The sequence below is a fragment of the Papilio machaon genome, chromosome 4 (assembly GCF_912999745.1).
Source record: "Papilio machaon chromosome 4, ilPapMach1.1, whole genome shotgun sequence".
In the NCBI taxonomy this organism is placed as follows: Eukaryota; Metazoa; Arthropoda; class Insecta; order Lepidoptera; family Papilionidae; genus Papilio; species Papilio machaon.
The window spans coordinates 483398-505477 of NC_059989.1; the positions used below are offsets into that span (position 1 = coordinate 483398).

Sequence of the window (22080 nt, forward strand, 5' to 3'; positions counted from 1 at the left end):
AAAGAATACAGAGATTTTTTTTGTTTTCTTCATCCATTCTGGGTAGGCAAAGGGAACTATGTCAAAACGGCCAAGTTTTCAGTAGATTATTTTTACTGATATGAAATGAAAATTAAATTTAATGAGATGAGATAAAATGAAACCTAACCTAATTCATTGAATAAAATCATTAAATCTGATATTGTAACAAATTAGGAGCTTCTTTTTAGAAATATTATATGAAGCATAAAAACTTCAACGATTTTTTTTTTTGTAAAAACTTCGTGGTTGGTTTTTTTCTTAGACATTATCTTGACAGTTGGGAAAGAAAACGCACGAGTTTGAAAAAGCTAAGCTGGAAGGCTTTGTCCTGTTGGTCACGTCTTTCCTGGACGCTGTGATGCATCACAGTTGCACGCGAACTTCCCATATATCAATTATCAACTCGTTCGTTCACTATTCGAGTCGCTGACAGTCGCCCAACATAGCTGAACTTACGAGCGTGGCGTGGCACGTAATTTAAAGAAAATGACAGCACGTCTCCAAGTTTCTAATTTAACGATTAACGGACTTTTATTAACGGAAGTTAACAAAAGCGTTAACACTTTTTGAAGTTAACTTAAAAGTTAATCCGTTAAGCAAAATGTTAACTTCGTTAATTAACGATTAACGGATTAACGAGTTAATGCCCAGCTCTGTTCATACCTATTGGTGAATGTTTAATGAAAGAGCCACCTTGTACCCTATTTACCTGTTTCAACAAAAAAGTAATAATGTCACTGTCAGATTTGTCAAATTACGAAAACATGTCAATATAACCTTAAATATTTCAATTTAAAAGGATAAAATTTACAAGAGGCATTGAGTTTTTTGTTAAAAGCGTTCGATATGAAAGTAAACATTGAACAGATTTACACTTCGGTTGCATGTAATCGTATTCCAGAAATAGCTGATTGGAATAATGAAGGTATTGTTTGCTTCGGAGCTACAAACGCTGTTGTTGTTTACGATACGGTATGTTTTTATACCAATTATTTTACTGCTGTTATAGTTATCGCCTTCATAATACAAAATGCCTGGTTAAGGTTATCTCTCATACTATTTTACATTCGGTAAATTATGTGCAGCTAAAGAAAAAAAACAAAAGAATTGAACTTAAAATTTACATTCACAGGGAGAAAAAGGAGAAAATCCACTGAAAGTTTTCAGTCACCACAAATCTAAAGTCAACTCAGTCAAATGGATATATAAAAAAGATGGCACTTGTACCAAGTTTGTGTCTTGCTCAGCTGATAAAACTGCTGCAATATGGAGCCTGGTGGACGGTATCTGGAGGGTTACAAGTTCCCTGGTTGGCCACACAGATGGCATTACATGTATTCACAGTATTTACACAAATGAAGAAGATCTGATTGTGTACACTGGTTCAATAGATTCCACTGTTAAAGTGTGGGAGCAATGTAATGGTAAGTTTTAATAGAAATTTAAGAGATAAACCATTCTAAGACAAAAATATGTAATTCATATCAGTTAAGTCTATGAATTTTTTTATACAGTTTTGTTCATTTGGTATGAATATATATGTACTAACTGCATTCATTTTTATATTTTACATGAAGGTGTTGCCACTGTTATATGTGAAACAAACTTTTAATTTATTTTAATTTATTATAATGAAAATGTACAATTTAGGATAATACCCATAAATTGTCTTTCAGGTGTGGTATCCCTAAAACAAACAATAAATTTAAATTCCGGTTTATGTTTGACATTGCACGCACACAAGCTGCCAGTAGTTAATCAGTCAGTTCTGTTCTGTGCCCTGGATGACCATAAGATACACATATTTGCTGGAGAGGATTATCATAGAGTACATGTACTGGTTGGACATGAGGATTGGGTTCGAGGACTAGATGTGTTAGATGTTGGTAAGTTAAGAATATATTTTTTTATTGTCATTAAAAATATATAATACAATTTAAACTTAAATATAACAAGGAACTAAAGGCTTTCTTGTCATAATAAGACTGGGATTTTGGTTACAATTGATCTTAACATGAACTTATATAGCTAAAACACTCATGTACATATGTCCTGACTGTCGCCTGCGCTCTTATGGCGCGTTTTGAGGGGTTCGGGAGGCGCGGGGTGCGCAGTGAGCAATGGACCGCGTCTGCGAAATAACACTAGTCCCACTCATTCTGATGAAGGGCCCCCGATGGGCTCGAAACTAGTCAGTGCCTACACCGGACATATTTAAGTGAGAGTTTTTGCTGTTAATGTGTGACTTGAATTAATTTATTGCAGATGAGAGTTCAGTGTTATTGGCATCTGCATCACAAGACACATATATACGTTTGTGGCGGATCCATTTGCATACAGAAGTGGAGACCACAACCGAGATACGAGTTGAACAGAAACTCTTCCATGCTTATGGAAAGGATTGGTCAGTGAAGTTGGAAGCAATATTGGCTGGACACGAAGGCTGGGTGTATGGAGTGCAGTGGCATCCAACGAGATATGATACAAGTATTTAATTTGTTTTTAAGAAAATTGATTTTAGACCAAATTATAAAGCCATCAGCCATTTGTTGCTAACCTATGCAGTGTTTTAAATTGTTATACCTGTTTCAAATGAACTAAATGGGTCTGCCATTTTGGATTTGTAATGGTAACAAACTTAAATCCATCCATCCAAATATTTACTTTTAATATTAGTAAGATAACTGTATTTTTTATTTCAGATTTTTAATTTAAATTTTTATTTCAGATACCAAAAGAAATGTCCCAGTATACAGACTATTGTCATCATCTCTTGACAAAACTCTAATAATTTGGGAGCCAGAATGTTCAGAGTTGGGTGAAGGGGCGTGGGTGGAGAAGGTCCGCGTAGGGGAGGTGGGGGGCAACGGGTTGGGCTTCTACGGCAGTCGTTTCGGCCCCAACGGCAAATCTTTTCTTGGACATGGCTATAATGGATCTTTTCACATTTGGACATTGAATGAGGTATCTTTGGACTAGTTCTTAGTTACTTTAAATCTTTTTTCTTTTTGTAGAACTACTTAAATGAAAAATATTAATAATTTGAATTGCATAAGTGAACTTTTACCATATATTTAGGAGACAAGTCAATGGGAGCCTCGTGTGGTGTGCGGAGGTCACTTCGGCAGCGTGGAGGACGCGCATTGGGAGCCTGATCGTGGACGGTACCTGCTCAGCGTCAGCACAGACCAGACCACAAGACTGCATGCGCCCTGGACTAAACCAGATGGTGAAAACTCTAAAGAGTCTTGCTTATTCTTTCCTAACCGAAGTCTATAAGTTTATCCTATTCATGAGAGTTGCCATTTTAACCCATTGGCTGCCAGGTACGAGATATCTCGTAGTAAGCGTGTGTATCAAAAGTGCCAGCTACGAGATATCTCGTAGTGCGTGCTGCAATTTTAGATTAATTACAAATGGGCATTTCAGTTAAAAATATTTTAAAAAGGTGAATAAAAATATTATACCGAGTAAAAAAACGTGTTAATTTTCAATTTTTGTTATAAACAAGAATTTATACTATTAGATTTTTACATAAAATTTTATACATATATAATGTATGAATTAAAAATTTATATAGTGTAAAAACATTAATTAACAGTTTTTTGTATAAAAATTATAACTTAGACGATTAGATTATAATAATTATATTCATATATATGAATTTATTACTAAAATTAAAAAAAAATTTATTATTGTTGCTGAATATTGTAAACTCTCGATGCACTGTGGACAAAACCTAGTCTCCTTTCGTTTTTTTTCTTTGTGCACATTCGACATGGCTTTGTAGGCATTCCTTTTTTTTTCTGCGGGTGGAAGATGTCCTAAATAATGAAATGCATTACAGACCCTGCTTTTTCTTGCAATGCTGTCGTCACCAAGTAAATTCATAATAACTGATTCTAAAACTAAACTAACTAAATTGAATTATCGTCATCCTTTTATTCCTTCGATTTCTTTGGTTGTGAAACATGTGTGCATTGTGCAGGAACATTTCCAAGTAATGTAGTTTTTTTAAAAGAGAAGGGGGGCAAACTAGCAGCGGGAACACCAAGGTGTTTATCGACGCCCATGGACATCTGCAATACCAGAGGAACTGCAGATGCGTTGCCGGCCTTTGAGATGGTGATACGCTCGCTTCTTGAAGGACCCTAACTCTTAGCGGTTTAGAAATACCGCCGAGGACAGACCATTCCACAACGCGGTGGTACCCACAAACCGCACGGTTGTGGATTGCCAGCCATCGAGATGGTGTGAATGGAACTTGGAGGTCTGTCGTGTCGTCCGATGACAGAACTCGGCAGCAGAAATTGTTCCAAACAATTCTTCCGAGCACTCCCCGTGGTAGATGCGGTAAAAAATGCAGAGGGAACTAACGTCTCTCCGCGACGCCAGAGTGTCGAGCCGATCAGTAAGAACTCGGTCGTTGACGATTCGAATCGCTCTCCGTTGTATGCGGTCAAATGGCTGGTACTGGGGTGCTCCAGCCCAGAGATGCGAGCAGTATTCCATGAGCGGCCGAACTTGCGCCTCATAGAGCTAAAGGCGATGGCCCGGTAGGAAATACTGCTTCGCTCTGCCGAGCACACCCAGTTTGTAGTTTATCTTTCCATTTGTTGACCATACTGGATCCTGATCTGGGCCACTTAGTCTCCTTGATTCAGTTTCTTTTTGACTAAATTTTCTGGATTTCCCTTTCGGTCGAATCTTAGCGAGCCGCATACATATTTTTCTATATATGAAAAGGTGGCAAACGAGTAAACAGTCACCTGAATTCGCCGAAATAGCGACGCGACCGTTGCTCATGAACATCCGCAAATGCGTTGCCTACCTTTTATCAACGGAGAAGGGGACGCACAGAAAGAGGACATTTCCCCTTCCTTTGCGTCTCCCCTTCCGCCAATTCCACTTCCCCTTATCATACTTTTCTAATAAGAAAAGAATGTGAAGGGTAGGAAGACTAAAATTAGGCTTTCAGCACCACACTCATCAGACGAAACGCGGAATTACTTCCACTTCACGCCTGCCTTCTGTCTGCAATATTGTAACGGCATTTACTGCATTTTTTATTGAAAAAAGAGCACTACGAGATAACTCGTAAGTGGCAACCAGCACAGGAATTTTATTCAGTGACGCCAGCTACGAGTTATCTCGTAGTGTTTTTTTTTCGATAAAATTACTGTAAATGCTATTACAATATTGTATTAGTAACTTATACATATATATATTTTGTAAAATTTCATGTATTCTTCAAAATAAAACCTTGGCACCCAGGGCAAGACGCTCTAAATATGTCTGGCAGCCAATGGGTTAGTGAAAGCGATGTATGTACCTATAGAACAATTTTGTACATAAACTAATTAAATAACTGTTATTTAATTATGTACTTATTGACTTATTGTAGGTGTCGTGGAGTGGCACGAGGTGGCGAGGCCGCAGGTTCACGGCTACGACCTGGCCTCCATAGCTCCCCTCACTGCCACCACCTTCGCTTCCGCCGCAGAGGAGAAGGTCATCAGGGTGTTCCAGGCTCCTCACAACTTTCTGCAAAACTTTCATAATATTGTCGGCGAAAAGTTGGTAGAAGAGGAAATTGGTGGTGAGTTATTTAATTTACTAGAATTGTTTTAGTTTTATAATAATTTTAGGTCCCAAAAATTTTACTTATTAGAAAGTCACTTGTCTTTTCACATTTTTTTTTATAACAGGTCCCGAAGGAGCTTCGGTGCCTTCCCTGGGACTATCTAACAAGGCGGTGTTCAACGGCGAGGACGGTGACACCGGGAATAAAGACGACAATGACGGTTACTTCGTTCCTGTACATTTGAACGGTAATTTGAAGCTGTTTCTTAAGGTACTAACTGCCAACTTAGAGTAAAGATGACTTAGTGATCATATAGTATGAGAAAACACTAACGACTGTTAGAATAAAGATTAATGACTTTGAGTATGGAAGTTAGTGTGATAAATCTAAACTTAGGTGTTGTTTTAGTGACTTACAAATTCTGTTTGTGGCAATTAACGTGTTATACTGTCTTCACTAAAGTGCTCTTTAAGTATAATCAAAACAGGATAAATCTGAATGGGTAAGAGAGGTGCTGCTAACCTACATAAAACATAAAAAATTACTTGACAGTTACAATACAAAGAGGATCTTGTGACATTTTTTGAAGTTAACTGTAGTGGCGCTAGTGGGCTGTCATGATTTAGTTTGACTTATGTCCACCTGGTCGGATAGCCTTTCTGTCTATAAGCTTTAGCCTAGTCTGTGAGTAATGTCAAGTGTATGTCAGCGCCCCCTAGCGAGGAGATGCTGATGCAGAACACGCTGTGGCCGGAGCGACGCAAGTTGTACGGTCATGGACACGAGGTGTTCGCGCTGGCTGCCGCGCCTGATGCGCGTCTGCTCGCCTCCGCCGCGCGCGCCAATGCACAGGAACACGCCGCTGTACTCATATGGTTAGAACTTGGTTATGACACACGATAAAAAAATAGAAAGTATTTTATGGTACCTAAACTAATAATTGAAAGGGAAAGTGGATTTACTCTCTTTTGTCAATTAAAGTTAAGGGATTAATATGCTTTTCGTATTGTAGTTGTCTATGGTCAGCATTAAATTTTCATTAATTGTTTTTTTTATTATAGGGAAACAACGAACTGGCAACAAATACAGAAGCTGGTATCTCATACATTGACCGTGACTCAGTTAGCGTTCTCACCGGACAGTCAACAGTTGCTATCAGTATCCCGCGACCGAAAGTGGACCTTATACCAAAGGCAGCAAGGCACAGATATGTTTGAAATATCCGCGTGCACGGGCAAGAGTAACGGCGTTCATACCAGGATCATCTGGTGCTGCGCCTGGGCTCAAGATGGGGCGGTATTTGCTACTGGATCTAGGGATGGCAAGGTAAGGCATTTAGTAAATTATAAACTATTAAAAGTAATAATAATAATTTTATTTGCATATAATTTAAATATCCTGTCAATCCACGGCTGGATATAGCCATTTTCCAATACCTGGGACAGTATGCGTTCGTCCGCTTTCCGCATAAAAACTATCACTGCCACTTAAAACGAATACGTTTTTAACGTCTCTTCGAAAGGATTGTGATACTAAATGTATTAAAACTTATTTCTCAGGTGTGTGTTTGGCACAAAACGAATCAATTGAGCTCCACATCATTGAAGTACCACAGCCTTTGCGGCAAACCATTGGAACTAGCTAACACATCTGTGACGGCAATCGATTTTGTGCCCTTTACTGTTGACAAGCAGTGGGTACTTGCTACTGGTTTTGAATCTGGTGTTATCAGGATATACAGCTTTTGTATCGACGGATGGAGCTTGTTACAAGAATTGGATAATAGGTACAAACATCAGTGAATAAAAGTATAAAATAAGACTTTCCGGATATAAATTTTCATAACAATCGCCTTGTTTTTTTCAGCGCTGCTCATCACTTAACCGTTAAAAGGCTAATGTTCAATCCTAAAATGACGGAAAGTGAATCCAGCAAGAGGGCGCTACTGGCGAGCTGTGGAAGTGACAACTTTGTAAGGATACATGGTGTTAATATATCAATATAACAATAAATATATACTTTGTTAATATGTTCTCATTTATTTCTTAGTAATATGATAAATAGAATACGATAGCAGTGCAACAATGTATGTTTTCTTTAGTTTTAACAGTATCCTATCCTGTCAGTTTTAATGGTACCTGTACTCGACAGAAAAGGGTTTTTTCTATCCTTGGGAAGTAGAGCAGATTAAAAACGAGTGAAGTTCTTGTTAGATGCCATTCTGTAGTCAATGTGTTTTTTTTTGGCTTAAATGAAAAAATGTCTAGACAAACGGAAGTCTTCTATCAAACACCAAAAAATATATAGTTGTCTGTGGTTGGTGGTAGTATAAAATTGCGGGAAATTTTGACAAGTGACACATGGTAAATGACATTTTGTCTGTATAAAATTTAAAATAATTTTGATTTATTTTGAAGTTAAAGAAGACGCGTGAATGAAATCATTAAATAGGGAGTACCAAACTCGCTATAAAAATGCCTGAAGTAATGATATCTGGCATACCTGTTAGTTTTCCTTTCGAACCATATGAAGTGCAAAGAGCGTATATGGAAAAGGTGATTGAAAGTTTACAAAACAATACGAATGCTTTGTTGGAGTCACCGACTGGAACGGGAAAGACTCTGAGCTTGCTGTGTTCTTCACTGGCCTGGTTATTAGTGAAAAAAGCTCAACTCCAAATGAATGCACAGGTCGGTAATTTCTCGGAGCACAGCGGTGGCGGCTTCAGTGGTAATTTGAAGGAAAGTTTAAAGGCTAGTGGCAAATCTAAAGATAACACATCATGGGGCATGCCGAAAATAATTTATTCGTCACGAACACATTCGCAGTTAACACAGGCGATGCAGGAATTAAAACGATCAAGTTATCGACATGTAAAAGCAGCTGTGTTAGGATCGAGAGATCAGATGTGTATTCATCCAGAAGTTTCTAAAGAAACAAACAATATGAACAAAGTGCACATGTGTCAACTCAAAGTGAAATCTAGGACCTGCTTCTTCTATAACAATGTTGAATCAAAGAAGGAAGACCGATCAATTAAAGGAGATGATATCTTAGACATTGAAGATTTAGTTGGTGTGGGTAAGAAGTTAAAATGTTGTCCTTATTATTTATCCAAAGAACTTAAACAAGATGCTGATATAATATTTATGCCATACAATTACATATTAGATCCAAAATCAAGGAAAGCTAATGGTGTTGAACTAATGAATAATATTGTGATTTTGGATGAAGCTCATAATGTTGAGAAAATGTGTGAGGAATCAGCTTCATTACAGATCCGCACAACTGATGTTGCTTTATGTATAGATGAAATAACATATGTTATGAAAAGTTTTGTTGAGAACAACGAGGAAATCGACGCAACACTTGACAATACTACACCTAAAGATTTTACTTGTGATGATTTGTGTATTTTGAAAGAAATGATGTTAGCATTAGAGAAAGCTATAGATGATATTAGTGTCGGTAGTGAAGGTACCACATATCCTGGTAGTTTTATATTTGAGCTTCTATCAAAAGCTGAGATCAAAGATCATAACCAAATGACAGTCATCACTTTAATAGAGAATCTTATTCAATATCTGTCCACAGCAAATGCATCCCCATTTCAACGGAAAGGTGTCGGCTTACAGAAAATTGTAGATTTGTTAAATGTTGTATATAGTGGTACCACACATGCTTACAAAGAGCGTGTGAAATTATGTTACAAAGTACATATAAGTGTGGAAGATAAAAAGAACAAAAAGTCCGATAGCTGGGGTGCTTTAAAGGCCACTAGTACTAAAACAAGTGAACGAGTGCTCAGCTATTGGTGCTTCAGTCCTGGATTCGGTATGAAACAATTATTGGAACAAAATGTAAAAAGTATTATTTTAACTAGTGGAACTCTTGCTCCATTAAAACCTTTAATTTCTGAATTAGGAATACCAATAGGTGTTCTATTAGAGAATCCACATATTGTGAAAGCTAATCAAATTTGTGTTAAGATCATTGGCCAAGGTCCAGATGGTACACCGCTCAACTCAAACTACCAAAATAGAGATAATCCAAAATATATTTCATCCTTAGGTCGAACAATTTTAAGTTTCTGCCGTGTTGTACCTGACGGAGTTTTAGTTTTCTTTCCATCTTATCCAATTATGTCCAAATGTCAAGAGATGTGGCAAAACGATGGAATCTGGTCCGGTATCAACAACATAAAACCAATATTTGTTGAACCACAACGAAAGGACACATTTAATGCTATTATAAATGATTTCTATAGTAAAATAAGTGATCCCAATACCAAAGGGGCTTGTTTTATGGCTGTTTGTAGGGGTAAGGTATCGGAAGGTTTAGATTTTGCTGACATGAATGGAAGGGCTGTTATAATAACAGGACTTCCATTTCCACCATTGAAAGACCCACGAATCATTCTTAAGAAAAAGTACCTTGAAGAACTCAGAGTACAAAACAAGGATTACTTATCGGGGGATGAATGGTACGCTTTAGAAGCAACGAGAGCTGTTAATCAAGCTATTGGTAGAGTTATCAGACACAAAAATGATTATGGAGCTATATTACTTTGTGATGGTAGATTCAACAGTCCAAAGTTAAAAAATCAGCTGTCTGCTTGGCTCAGAGATTATATAAACTTATCAAACAAATTTGGAGAAACTGTGAGCGAGATTTGCAGATTTTTTAAGAATGCTGAAACATCTTTGCCAGCCCCAAGATTAAAACCACTGCTACCTTATGAGAGTAATGTTAATTACAAAGAAAGTAATGCAGCATCTAGTGGTGTTTCATTTCCATTGGCAAACACGAGAATTATCAATAAAAATCCCCAAAAGAAATCAGTAAGTCAATATCCGAACTCTAATGAAGTGTATGCAGATTTTTCAATGGACTTTTATAAAAATGCTCAAGCGTCAAATTATCTAAATGAATTTCGACCGAAGGAAACTAAAGATCTTTTCAGTGCATTAGACTGCAGTAATGATTCAGTCAAAACTGAACAACAACCATTAGTGACAATACATAAAAGAAATGCTGAGGAAGTAAGTCTAAATGCTGTTGCTAAAAAGAAAAAGTTAAAAATCAAAGCATTTGGTTTTGAGGAGAACCTTATAAAGAGTAATGACAGTAGTAATATAGAAAGGGTTGCTCCTGAATCTTTGATTGATTTTGTTAAAGAAATGAAAGTACTTTTAGACGGGGAGAAATATAAACAATTTCAAGTCTCAATATCGGCATACAAGAAAGAAGGGAATTATACCAAGTTATTGGAGACGTTGATCATTTTGCTTGAAAATAAAAAGCTATTTTATTTATTTAAAGGAATGAAAAGATTTCTAAAGGAGGAACATAAGCTTGAATTTCAGAAATATTGTGATGATGTTAAATTAGATAGGTGATAATATTAAATTATTTCTTTGTAAAAAAAAGTATATATATATATAAATCAATAAATTAATATAAATAATTTGTACTTAAGAAAATTTGAGAATGAAATAAAAAGTCTCTTTTAATGTTATGTTTTTTTTATTATCTACATTTAGTCTAAATTATTACAACATTCACTGTTCATTTTTAGGTCTTGCATTAATTTTATCAGCAATTTCAACAGAATTAATTCTCAGCATAGTCTGCTGAGCTCTTTGGAAGTTGATTCTCATAAACTGCTTCCTCCTCTTCTTCTTGAAGTGTACGCGAGTGTGTGAGAGTCCCTTAGATATCACAGTAGCAGTGACTGTTACTAGATCTGGTTGTACGAGTGGTCGACCAATCAATGAGAAATCTTTTGTTGCTGCTAAAAGTACTTTTTCTAATTTTATCTGATCACCAATACTCGGAGGCCAGTATCCTTCGACTACAAGCAGATCGCCGTCGCTCACCCGCCATTGTTTACCCAAGAGATGAATAATAGCAAAGTTACGAGAAGGTTTCTGTGCAATCATTCTGTTACATGTTTCTATTACTTCTTTTTGTGTATTAATAGATTGTTGCTGAGCAGGCACAACATTTGTGAGAAATCTAGATAGAATGCCCCCTGAAAAAGAATTGCGGTGTTATTTAAATGTGTATTATGGTAGAAAAAAATTTAGACATGTTGCTTACCATTACTCCCACTGAAAACGGTTGCTAGTCTTTGCAGGCCTGTTCTAATTAAAGACATTTTTAGAGAAAAGTAATCTAAGCTCTTTAATTATTCTTAATGCAAGAGTACTTTTAACATATCTCAGGTCTATTTATTTTAGGCAAAAACATAACCTCTCTACAGCTGATAGATTTGAGAATGACAGTTGACAGTTAGAGATTTTGTTCCGTTTTAATCTTAACATTATAATAAATACATTTATGCTGTAATGCTAAGTTTTAACATTTTATTTATTTTACTTCGTTATATATGTATATTAGTAGAATTAATGCGGTACACAATTCAATATTTTTACTCATAACTCTTACACAGTGAATAGAGATTTGTTTGATTGTGTACATAAACTAGCGTCTACACTGATTCCACTTAACGTTAGTGTTGATTGACGATGTGGTCGATAATGGCCTACGCTAACCATAAGTTGATTATGAAATAATCGAAGCTAATTAGGCTAGTTAGAATAAATAATTTTAGTATAGTAACTAGAAGACACATATCGGTCTATGAGGTAACAAATAATCTTTATTTCATATCAACTGACCATGATAGGTAAATCGGAGTACTCGGCGCAAGAATTAGGTAAACTATGTGCTGGCTATTTTTTCATAAAAGAAATAACGTTTTGAATATGTTGCAGTGACCGCAGTTCGCTACAGACAAGTACTTGGAGCAGCGCAGTGCGGTAAAAGCAGTGTTCGCATTGAAGCTAACATTAATTAACAAAGAGCCAACACTGCGTAAAAGTGCAGAGGCGGCTCAATGCGAGTGTGTGCATTAGTTAGCGCGGTACATTCAGCGACGTGATATGAAATTATTATTTGTCTGCCGCCAGCTGTACTTTTATCTATCTCTCGCGTGTTGCCGAGATTCTTTGTGCAAGTTTCAACGGACTAAAGTTATAATATATTATGAGGCTGTGTGTGATTACTGAAACATTAAGTAGCCTTATTAACTTTGTGTTCGTTCGCTCCCTTTAACTATACTCTACACTGAGATTTCAATCATAAACAAGGATTACTAAAAATGTTGACTATAAGAAGTACCTTACATATAGAAAAAAATACTTTACCTCAGATATATTGATTAAGCAATATTCTGAATTCTGATGCACATATACTAAATTCCGTTATCGCTTCACATGTTAATCTACAGGTAGATATATTTGTGTGTATCAGAGCTTTGTTTGTGTCAAAGTGGTACTGCATTATCAAGACGTCTCGGTTAACAAACGACTGGGATTTAACCCTATTAAATATTATCAAAGGGATCGGAGATAGGCGATGCGCTACCTATGCTGAAACCGTTAATTGGATGACCAATCTGAATACATTTGCCTGATAATTGATTCGTAGGCGGAGTGTTGTGTCCACTTGCATTGTATTTAGTTTCAGCTTTGTTGCTTTGTGATCACACCAACTTGTAATCAATTACAATTATCTGTTAACAGGAACAGTTTACTTGGTTACAGGACTGTTATATTGCGTTGTGGAGGCCTCAAAAATTTTATGTTTTATCTATCTTACAAGTAGAATTAGGTTATAATTAAGGTGTACTAATTTACATAAAGTGACAATGATGGTGTATAAAATAAAATAAAATAAATTTGAATAACTTTGGAGAAGCTCAGTTTTCTGGATCCATCAATGATAACTACACGTTAGGAGTGAAACAAAGTTTTTTTCCGAATGCCTCCTCGACTTTACAAGGTGCTTATCTACTCCTGAATTTCGGTTGAGATGCTTCATGAATAAAAGTAAAATTAGTTTTAGAAACAAAAAAGTTTGTTCGTTACGGAACGAGTTTTTTTAATTACTAATTGCAAAGCTTTTTTAAGCATTGCAATTAGTAATTTTTGTTGAGTATTAAAGATAAAAAATACATTAAATAAATAAATAAATAAATTGTTATCATTTGATATATTACACGCTACTAAGAAATTTTAATAATTACAACGAGCTTGAGAAAAAAACATGAACATTTTCCATTGAAGGTAATAATGAACGTTTTTCATGAACTCGAGAATTTTTCATTTAATTAATTTTCCTTTATTACTTTTCGTTGTAGAGTCATTATTATGTGTTACGAAAATGAATATCTGTTCGTAGCACTACATAGTTACGTGTTGTTACAGATTTTTTTCAATGGCTGTTTTTCAAATATTAATTAGCACGACATATCGTCCCATTGCTTACAACACCGCTGAAGTCGGAAAATCTGCGGTTTTCACATTTGAATGTCATTAGATGGAGCTGTTCATTCCGCATCAACCATTGATGACATGATAATTGAAAGTTAAAGAAATATAGTAAAAAAGTTTCCTTACAGTAAATCGACAAAAACTAAAGAAATAGTTATATCTCAACTGCTAAATAGCGTATTTATTAAGAAATTACCACCTATTTTTTTAAATAGACAGTTTTTTTCGTCTCTTGTAAAGTTGATAAAAATTATTTATGCGGTGTTGTTAGCTAAGGGACGATTTGATAATTTAAAAAAAAATTTAGTTAATCATAAATAAGTTATACTTTTAGTATTAAAAATATCAAAACAATCTCTTGCCCGGTCTCGTACGTAGCGGCCGTAGCACTGCGTAGTGACGAGCTACATTTGAAACGAAAAACGATGTCTTGACTATGGTGATACTTTGATAAAAGGTATTAATAAGCTCTAATATTATTGACTGACAATTTTTGCACATATTAGTATAACTTGAGAGCAAACGGAAATATTACAATATGCGTATTAAAATTAAAACAGTGTGAACTAAACTATAACCGTGTGTCGATTAAAGCTATTTTAAAGTTTAAAAATAAAAGTTGAGGACAGAACCGATGTCATAAAATTGTTATATCAAAGTGAAAGAAAGTTTTGCAGCCGTCAAAGTAGCTTACCTGGGCAACATCATCGAAATCCCGGTGCATCGCTTACCCGGCTGTGTGCTGCGCGCTCGGCTATGTCCGGCGCGAGTCGGGCGTGCGGAGGGTGCGTTGCCATGGTGACGGGGGGCACGCGCTGTCGCCGGCCGCAGCTGAAAATAAACACGAGAAAGAGCCTTGGGCCGGAGCGGGAGGCCCGTGCGGACTCCCTCCGGCCGAGCCCGTCACGTGACATCCGCCCAGAACTGTGCCACGTTTTTGTTTCAGCTAAAGATTCTTTTTCAGCAGTAGATGATAACTTTTCATTGCTAATTAGAATGTTGTTGGCTGAGAAAAAATTAATGAATGTTGCAGATGCAGTAAATAAATTAGGCTTACACTGGTTAAAATAAGTAAAAAACTAGTTATAAAATAATCGTGTTTGTATAAAATCGTCTTGTTTGTATATGATTATAATTTTAAAACATAGTTTATTTAAGTTTTGTGAAAAGTTACGGCAGTCGGGTGTTTGTGCGAGACCGCTCGCCGGGCGCGGGGCTTACCGAGGGGCGAAGCGCGCGGTGCGGGCCAGAGCGCAGGGCGGGCGGCGGGTGAAGGGAGCACGGATGGAGGGTCGCTGCGCGCGCACCGGTCGAGCGTCAGTCGCTGGGCGGCGCGGGCCGGCGCACGGTCGATAGCTGCCGCGGGCTCGGGCACGGCCATGTTGCGCGACGCGTGCACGCGCAAGCGGCTTCGACGCCTCGTGTGAGTGTTGTGCTGTGTGGACGCTCGCCCTCGCTGTCGCCGCAGGTGGCGCGGCGCGTCTTGTGCTTTCGGTTAGTATCCAAAGCGCTCGGGAGCTCGACATAGCAATCGTCAGATTGGACTCGCTTGACGTTAAGGTAAAAGCTGCTCGAGCCGCCCAAGTGAGAAACTTTTCCGCGACTTTGGTCGGCGGCTGCGGGCAGGAGTCAGGCGGGAGGCAGGCGGGAGCCGCCACTGTTTGTGTATTCGCAGCTACGCCGGCACGTCGCACGTCGCACGTCGCATCAAAAATTATACATTCATTACTTACGAAAAAGTAGGTTAGTAACATCACGTGTTCATTCGCTCGTTCAAATTCATCTCTTGAAAAACCTGTTTTAGGGATGTTTAAATGAAATGTGCGGATCCGTGTAGAAGTTTGTAAAATGTTGCAGAAATAAAAATAAACGTTTTAAAATTCTCTTTATATTTTCCTAAGGTGGCGACGGGGTATGTAGCCTTGCTGAGCGAGGTTTTTATAAATTCAAAGTTCACCCCATTAAATTGATTTCAACAAGCTCCTGCGGCACTTACTTAGGTCAATAAGTACGAGCAGAGGTCCATTGAAAGTTGATCTGGGCTGCACCAATAGAGGCTCAGCACACACACCTCAGCGCTACATTTGATGAAATAGGAAATGAAATAAAGTTTCATTTGGCACTGAAAGCTGGTCGGTCGCTTTATACAAGTTTGAGAGCTGTCGTCTGGTTGACATGAAGGGCGCTTGATGAAAATAATTAATTAAAATCTTACTTTCACTCTCTTATTGCTATCTATACAATCTTACAAAAACTAATACCAATCAACAAATGTTTTACAATTTCTCTGATATAACTGTTTTCTAGCGAAACCGTAAACCTTTTAACCGACGAAAAACTCTCATAGAACATATTTACTATATCCAAATATGTTAAAATCTCAAGTAAATACTGAAAAATATTTTATAAAATAGTACCAGTCTTTCAATTTCTATATTTTTTTACCTATCTCTATTCTATTTCTAACTATAATATGATATGATAACTTTATCATCTATATATAGGTACATATACTACACGAACGACGAAATAAATCAATTTTTATTAAATAAAACCGGAATAAAGCAAGCAGTAACTAAGTTTGGTTGAGTAAGAGCGTTGTCTTAGAGTGGTTTGCGTTAGATTTATGGACTCGATAAGTTATAGATGTGGTATGGAAACTGCAGAGCGCAGTGCATCGAGAATAAGATACTTAACATATGTGGAAGTTCATGCTGGTGGGTCTATTATCTTAAGACAACTCGCACTAATGTAAACGTTATAGAGTACTTTGCAAAGTGCATTATCACTCGAACACTAGCCTCTACTTTGAACTTTACCCTGTCAATACAGACGATCCGAACTGTTCTCTATTTGTAAGGTAATGTGAAAAGTATAAATGTAAAAAAAAACAAAAAAATGGGACCCGTCTGCAAGCACTTCCTTTCGATTAAAACAATTTTTATCAAAATCGGACCACCAGGGGCTGAGTTTTGCGGTAACACACATAGAAAAAAAATACAGTCGAATTGATAACCTTCTTTTTGAAGTCGGCTAAAAAGTAATTCACACTTTTGGGGAGTGTACTTGTGTGGTAATCTTCATTTTTCAATAGAGTAAAATTACCGCATGATATATTAATTATGATTACCATGATTTGACTAAGTGTCAATGTAATATGTAATGTAATCATCGTCATCGTCGATGTAAATATTAAGTTATTGTAAAACTTTTCTGTTATTATGACATATACAACTTAAGTCATGATGAAATAAGAATATTTCAGATAAAAAGATCCTCTAGCTACCTAAAGTCGTAAAACATCTTGTAAAATAATCTCCTCCCCTCTCCCCCGTCCCCCGGCCCGTCGAGAGTCTCCCGGGAATCCTCGACCAGGCTCCACTATGACAATAAACTCCACATTAAACTATGCCCCTTAATTACCGCAATAAAAACGCTTTTATAAACCGCTAATTTGTTTATTGTTCCGTTTAAACGGAACTGGATGTTAGGAAGTTTTTAAAACGTTGAAGGAAAGCTTCATAACTTCGCAACCATATAAAAATGAGAGGCTCAGCAAAAATGTTTAAAAAGTTTATTAAAATTATTCAACACGTTTGGAATAATATCAGGTTACAAATTAGTTTATTGAATATGAGGTGAAATTTTATACTTTTCTCCTTTTGTAATCAAAGAAATGTTTTTGATGAAAATGTTAACATGCGGCGTATTTACTATGTTCAAGAAATAACAGTTATTATGTCTGTCTGTATCTTCATTTGTTTAGCTTGAAAATATATACAGTGAAGACTCTAGGGGCTAACGATAAATTGAAATAGGAGTGAATGCAGATTAAGTAGAGTACGTTATTTACCTTTTAAATTAAGGGACAGCACAAACATACGTTAATATGTAAATCGTATTACCTACTTGTGTATGTTAAAATAAACTATCTAACAGGTAAAATATGGTTTGTCGAAACAATTTCTTGTTTATATAAATCAAAAGTAAAATTGCTTAAGTTTTAACTACGATTATTAAACTGTCTCTACTTACCATTTAAATAGTCCTTCAAGAAGCGAGCGTATCACCTTCTCAAAGGCCGGCAACGCATCTGCGATTCCTCTGGTATTGCAGATGTCCATGGGCGTCGATGAACACCTTGGTGTTCCCGCTGCTCGTTTGCCCCCTTCTGTTATAAAAAAAAAAATACTGACAAAACATGGGGACTTAATTTCCAAACTAAGGAACATGGATAGATAGAGCAAGGGAAGGAATGATTATATAAGATGAAAAAAACACTGGATTACATTTTTTATTTCTTATTAAAAGACTACACTTAGCTTGTTAAGTAAAGCTCCTATAAAAAAGACAAGTACATATATTGAGTGATTTAATTAATTTTGAAACTTACAAGGAAGTATACGAGTATAAGTGGAAGTAGAATTAATGTATGTCATTAGAATTTCGGGGGCAGTTTCGGTTGGCGCAGCCGCATCGCCCCGAGATATGCCTTAAGAGCTTTTAGTCGTTACAGCCGCCCATCTGAAAAGCCTTAAGCACTGGAACAGCGAATAAGCAGTAACTATCTACATGTGATGATGATGAAAACAATTGTTTTGTTGTTAGCGATTTTAGTTAAATACAGTAAAAGTTAAACTTATAGTATAGTTAAGAAATAAATCTTTTAAAAAATCTATGTCATAGTTTTGTAAAGACACAAAGAAAAAAGTACAATTTAGTAATAGAAAAATTATTACCAGTATTACTAAGAAAATAGCACAACTTTAATAATAGATTATTTTATATTACATATTCTTACACATAAATAAAATTAAATTGTTAAAAAGTTTCATCAAAGAAAATAAATGTATTCGACTTCATTAATAATTTAAATTAAAATGTATTTTGAGCTTCGTTATTAAGTCCTCTTTAATAATTCTGAATGTTACATATTTTATATTCTATATACTGGACTCGTTAACGAGGACTTTTAATTAATTGGTAATTATCAGCCAAGGTATTATGTTGTATCGTAGCACGAACAGATTGCGCTACGAGCCCTACGCAGCTCGTAGCTCGTAGCATTTCTCACGGGTCAGAGGCTTACGCTAATTTACTTTTGTTACATTGTAATTATTATTGAATCTAGAATTATTTAGGAAGGTAAATATTATTGTAAATATATTTGTTTAATTACATAACAAAAGACTGAAGAAATTCACTAATCAAATTTTGCGTAATTCGTCCAAATTCCAAAACCGTTATTTATGGATTAAAAATAAAGTCCTTATACGACTCATAGGACTAGTTCTTGTTGGACTTCATTTTTAAACCATACATAGCAAATCATTAATATACATATAAGTTTTTTATCGGGATTTGTCATAATACGACAAAAATCATTTCGAATGTAAGGTCCGCTCGAAGTTAGTCGGGTTATAAATAGGGCAGAATCGTCGGCGAGGCCAGAGTAACGCCTCGCTCTATTTCCGGCGGCCGTGACGTCACAGCTGTGACGCAGTACCACTCCCGCCACTCGCACTCAGTTTTTCAGACTTCATACACGTTGGAGGTCTAGAACTATACTGATTTAGTACTTTTAATTTTTATATTTAGCAATGTGAAATTGAGAAGACTTATTTGAACGAGGTGGAAGGAGAAAAATAACGAGATTACCTGATGTTAATGTACAAAATGAATGTACTCAATACTGTAATATCTTGATGTGTTAATTAATTACAGGTGAATAAAGTGAAATAGCTGCTTAATAGGTTTTAATTAGAGACACCTTACTTGTCCATATAGTAAATGACAAATGAACGTGATGCATACATTTGCGAGAATATTTATTTATGTTAGAACAACACAAAAACAGACGAAATGCTTTGTTGAAATATTTACTACATGCTGCCTGCCGCTTGAAAAACATTAAATTCGATGCAACTGAATGTGAATTAATTACAAACCGATGATGCGGTAATAATTTTTCAACACACCGGCAAGCTCAATGGTAGAGTATGAAATTATTCATTATTGAGTTGTCAAAACTTTATAGTATAATAAAAAAATAATATTATACATAAATATACAAGCCTGCAACGTTATTAATACCTTCCTCAGTTTTTTACAACGAACGAGATCGTTTCTAGATTTTTGGTAGTTTTAATTTTACACTATTCATTTTTTTTATAAGATAGATCACAGAAATTTGTTTTGTTTTTTTTACCTCACTCATACTGACTTTTACAAATCTATTTTATCGTACTGCAGATGATATTCTACCTTTTCCAAATAAACTTGTGACGCTTAACTAATTAACTGTCATGTACAAATTTTTTGTTCACAATCAAATTTGTTTGTTTCCTCTTACACTTTGATTTACATTGATATTTGAATGAATATTTCTAACTAAAATAAGATTACATTGGAACATTATTTTTCTTTTATATAATTTACAGCTCAATCCATATTAAAGATGAGGCATCAAATAGTTGTAATAAGCTTGAGTTATTGACGCAGCAGACACTTTCTCTTTCGTATGCCGATTAAAATCGTCGCTCCCGTGACCCTGCGAACGTCTATTTATAAAATGAACGGATATGTACATATTAATACGATGTTCTATTTTCCTAGCATTCAGGTTTCTCAATTGGTGAAATTACACAATTTCTAAACAGCCTTCCAAAACATTAAAAATTGTACAGATTCAGCATTTAGTTAGCTACGATTTCGTAACACATCGTAGCGGTATCCTAGAATTCACATAGTTAGTGTTAATGACATTTCTATTGATGATAGTAATTAATAAAGTTCAAAGTTGTATAATTTTACGACAGTGTTTTACAAAACACATTATAATTCGTCACAGAAATAAATTTAAATATTATGTTGTAAACAAATGACGTAGATTACATAAAATGAAATCAAAGCGATGTGTGCCGCTTTTGTAAAATTAAAGAAGACATGTAAACACATTTGACACGTCGCGGGACATGTTGGTACATGTCGGGAGACGGCCTCTTTATAACTTGATAGTATTCAAATCACGTTCAAATTGTGTGCGCGAATGAAGAGTTTGAGCAAAACGAGGCGGCCTGCTTGAAATTGCGGCGCACATTAACAATAATCACAACGTACACGTACCAAAATATACGAAAATAGAGAGAACATTTTCTATATAATGTTCTGATTTTTTTATACGTATGAAATTTCAAACGATTTTATATACTTGCTAACCATTGCCTGTCGTTAGGATTTGCAAACACAGAGCAATCAGAGATATCTTACTCAAAAAAACGTTAATTAGGCGCTATGGGACTCGCTTAGTTTAGGCTTAGTATAGTAAATGTTCACTAAGTACTCCATAAAATTCCTCTTTATGTGTAAGTTAGTGTAGAATTATAAAATAAACAATTATTTCCATTGGATGAGAATAGAAATGATTGTTATTTTAAATTAAAATGCTTTCTTGTTTACACTTAGTTTTAATGTAAAAATGACGTGTGCACAGACACCGCTATAGGACGCGCAGAGCGCAGCGAGCACTCGTTATATTTGTACCAAAGTGAATCAATTGAGGCCAATATTGTGATAAAGGAAATTGCATTGTATCCAGCTTCACGCTACAATCTATTTGTGTAAAACACTTAAGGCCCCTTTTAAATTGTTTCACTCTATATTTATGTTACATGTTGCCGAGTAACCTTGATAATTTATATTATATTTTACACATGTTCGTATGTGTATAAAATACATTAATACGCATACGAGAATTTATTTAATAAGTAGCTGTCTCCCGCGACCCCGTCCGTGCGGAATTAAAAACTTAATAAATAGTCTATGTGTTCTTCCAGACTATGTTCTACATCTGTATCAAATTTCATCAAGATCCGTTGTGCCGTTCCGGAGATACCTTCTAACAAAAATTCATCCAACTAGCCAACTAAACTTTCGCATCTATATATATATAAAAGAAAGTTGTGTTAGTTACACTATTTATAACTCAAGATCGGTCGAACTGATTTAGCTGAAAATTGATGGGGAGGCAGCTTAGAACTAGGAGACGGACATAGGAACTTTTTTTAACTTGTGTGCATTTCTTTTATTTCGCGCGGACGGAGTCGCGAGTAAAAGCTAGTTTATAATATTAGTATG

At 35.9% G+C, this 22080-nt stretch overlaps 3 protein-coding genes and 1 long non-coding RNA gene across 4 annotated transcripts in view; 3 read left to right on the forward strand and 1 right to left on the reverse strand.

Annotated features, from left to right (window-relative positions):
* The first annotated feature begins 769 nt into the window (after positions 1-769).
* On the forward strand, positions 770-7681 carry LOC106718981 (probable elongator complex protein 2). Its single transcript, XM_045686744.1, has 12 exons — positions 770-993; positions 1154-1445; positions 1698-1907; positions 2287-2508; positions 2750-2985; positions 3100-3250; positions 5426-5620; positions 5730-5852; positions 6315-6480; positions 6667-6931; positions 7165-7391; positions 7472-7681. The coding sequence occupies exons 1-12, from the start codon at positions 868-870 to the stop codon at positions 7608-7610; spliced, it is 2352 nt and encodes a 783-aa protein (XP_045542700.1). The 5' UTR covers positions 770-867; the 3' UTR covers positions 7611-7681.
* A 329-nt stretch (positions 7682-8010) lies between these two features.
* Positions 8011-11004, forward strand: LOC106718982 (regulator of telomere elongation helicase 1 homolog). The gene has a single exon (XM_014513208.2). It carries the CDS (start codon positions 8080-8082, stop codon positions 11002-11004), a length of 2925 nt encoding a protein of 974 aa, XP_014368694.2. The 5' UTR covers positions 8011-8079.
* Positions 11005-11123: 119 nt separating this feature from the next.
* On the reverse strand, positions 11124-11896 carry LOC106718999 (39S ribosomal protein L21, mitochondrial). The gene is made up of 2 exons (XM_014513226.2): positions 11708-11896; positions 11124-11639 (listed from the first exon to the last, which is right to left on the reverse strand). Exons 1-2 carry the CDS (start codon positions 11763-11765, stop codon positions 11167-11169), a joined length of 531 nt encoding a protein of 176 aa, XP_014368712.1. The 5' UTR covers positions 11766-11896; the 3' UTR covers positions 11124-11166.
* A 3384-nt stretch (positions 11897-15280) lies between these two features.
* LOC106718998 overlaps positions 15281-22080 on the forward strand; it is a 62653-nt gene continuing 55853 nt past the window's right edge. The window contains exon 1 of the long non-coding RNA XR_001357400.1: positions 15281-15438. This is a non-coding gene — a long non-coding RNA (uncharacterized LOC106718998). The remainder of the gene's footprint in view (positions 15439-22080) is intronic.